The sequence below is a fragment of the Montipora capricornis genome, chromosome 2 (genome assembly GCF_036669925.1).
Source record: "Montipora capricornis isolate CH-2021 chromosome 2, ASM3666992v2, whole genome shotgun sequence".
Classification (NCBI taxonomy): Eukaryota; Metazoa; Cnidaria; class Anthozoa; order Scleractinia; family Acroporidae; genus Montipora; species Montipora capricornis.
The window spans coordinates 47,470,351-47,472,850 of record NC_090884.1 but is presented as its reverse complement, the minus strand read 5'-3'; the positions used below and the strand labels follow the sequence as shown (position 1 = coordinate 47,472,850).

At 37.0% G+C, this 2,500-nt stretch overlaps 1 protein-coding gene across 2 annotated transcripts in view; it reads left to right on the top strand.

Annotated features, from left to right (window-relative positions):
• The window catches only part of LOC138025002 (uncharacterized), a 13,797-nt gene that overhangs the window by 2,321 nt on the left and 8,976 nt on the right, over nt 1-2,500 (top strand). For both annotated transcript variants that reach the window (XM_068872228.1, XM_068872220.1), the window contains exons 2-3: nt 1-17; nt 1,093-1,186. The exon at nt 1-17 is cut by the window's left edge and continues 76 nt beyond it. In XM_068872228.1, the coding sequence (XP_068728329.1) occupies nt 1-17; nt 1,093-1,186 (111 nt within the window). The remainder of the gene's footprint in view (nt 18-1,092; nt 1,187-2,500) is intronic.

Below are 2,500 nucleotides of genomic sequence, written 5' to 3'. Positions count from 1 at the left end.
TAAAGGCATACAGTATGGTAAATTGAGTGATTTCAGTTGTTTTACAATATAACTGAATTGAGTTCTAAAAGGTTACCTACCTCTGTTAATAACAAGAGACAGCCAATTATCAATTATTTCGTATTTAACTAAAAGGCTCCAGGTGACCTATTATACTCTGCCTTTCCTTTTGTTGATTTCCTGTTCGAATAATAGCTCGTTGATGACAGTCACATGCATCTATAAATTATTTATACACAAAAGTTTTATGTAAAGTGAAAATACAAAGTTGAAACTTCTGCTCACCTACACTACAGGGCTCAACATCAACATTCACCCGTTTCCCATTGAAGAGTAAATTTAACACATAAAGAAGAAAAAAGTAGAAATGAACCAGAATACTCACCCAATTTGGAAAGTAAATGTTTGATTACATTGGAAAACCGAATTTTCTTTTTGAAGGCCTTAAGCCAAATGTATGCAAATAAAACGAGCAAGCAACCCCTAACCATTGAGTGATAAGCAAACGCTTGACACTATCACCTCTTTTAAAATTTTTCCTCCATATTGAAGAGCTCTTGTCTGAGAAAGTCTGGGTACAACACACACAAAATTCACACATGGTAACTGAATGCGCCATATTTTCAAAAATGACCTTTTTCCTTTTTGATTAATGCAAAATGAAAATGAGCCTACACAAAGAGAAAACGACTTTTAAAAAAGCCAAACCGAAGGAAATGCTAGATAGGTGAAATTCTAGACTGGCTCATGAGGATTCATATCAAAGCAGGTGCCCTGTGAACATCGCTAACTTTGATCCTCAATCCGGATTGCAAATATGGTGGGCTGGTGGTTCAAGGTCAAGACGGCCTAATTTCAACAATTAATTAAAATTTAGTCATTGAAATTAGGGCATAGCTACCTGTGGGCCCATCCACCTGTAAATAATTATTTTACTAAGTCAAGAAATAAAGATGTTGTTGTTGTTGTTGTTGTTGTGGACAAACTGTGACTTTTTTCATTGCTAGAAGTTGTGACGAATTTTTTTTTGTCTCTTGGAAGAATGAATTAAGAAAAACCTTATGACGGTTATAATATTATTACCTTTTACAGGAAGAGAGAGATGGATGGATCAAGGACAACGCCTTTCTCTTGGAAAGAAATACGAGAATGGCATTATTGATCATCATTCTGGCAATTATGAAAAGTATGTTTTGTTGTAGTATCCATCACTCATGCCTATAGATCTGCATTTTAACCCATCGTCTCCTAGAAGGGAGACTTCTCTGCCCAATGCCAGACGATTTTACTCATCATTGGGGGACAGTTCAGGAACTAATGGGTTCAAATGTTTGTTGTACATGTATATCTCAACATCATGGTACTCTGTGTTGTAAAGACGAATGTGCTGTTATAGTGAATGCATCATGCACTTTTATCTCTTAATGGGTATTGTTTTGGTAACTGATTTCTTATATTTGAGTATCAGCTGAAGGCTTTAGTTATGGGCACTTTCCTTTTGTCAGAATTGGCTGGCTCGACCCGTCAGTTTGCAAAACAAAATGCAACAATTTAAAGGAACACTTGCATTATAATTAATCCCTCAGATTCTTCTGGAGTAGTACATGTCATCCTCGAAGTGTGTTTATTTGAAGGTGTTGTACATTGTAGAGTTAGTACTTCCAAATACCAGGTCTGACCAGTCAGTTCTGTCAAATGGAAAGCGTCCCACAATAGCATGTTTGTGAGTAAGTAATTGTTGCAAAGACTCAATTGTCCAAAGGATTTAAAGAGTTACAAGTTGGACACTTGATGAGCCCACTAGAAAGCTTCACTTGTTTCAGATTTCAGGCAGGCTCAGGTGGTAACCAGTAAACCATTCTAGATATCACTTATTACAGCCTACTTAAAAGTACACTGGTGCCGGTGCCCTGAAGGAGTAAAATCGCCTGGCATTACACAGAGTACAATGCATCAAAGGGGACATAGCTTTTTAGCGGATGTAGGGGTTTTTAATTTAACCCATTGATTCCCAAACCCCTTAACCAACCAACCCCCTCCTCCCACAATTGGCATGTCAAATAGTCTGGCGTTAGAAAGAGTAAAATCTATGAGTGCCAGTCTTAAGCTAGGAGTGAAAGGTAACAGGAAATAATGAAAGATCCACCACTATGAAGAGCTCTTCCATTTATTGTTCATAATTTATTAAGACAAAGGAGAAATACACCACTCGCAGTCCTCAAGTCACTGACTTAATGTGCCACAGATAACTGTAAATATGTAAATATGCATATGTGAAATTAAAAATGGTTGATACTACAGGATTTGATACTCTGAGGTTTCAGACTGCATGGGTTGTATTAGAAGTGCAACATTATTGTTAATATTGTTTGAGCAGTGGACTTTGGTCCATTTTGGTAGGGATAAGGGGAAAAACTAATGTGAGCAATTGCAAGAAATCCATTCTCACCATGACTCCTTTCTCATTTCACTACAAAAATGGATAAAAGACACAATCCTC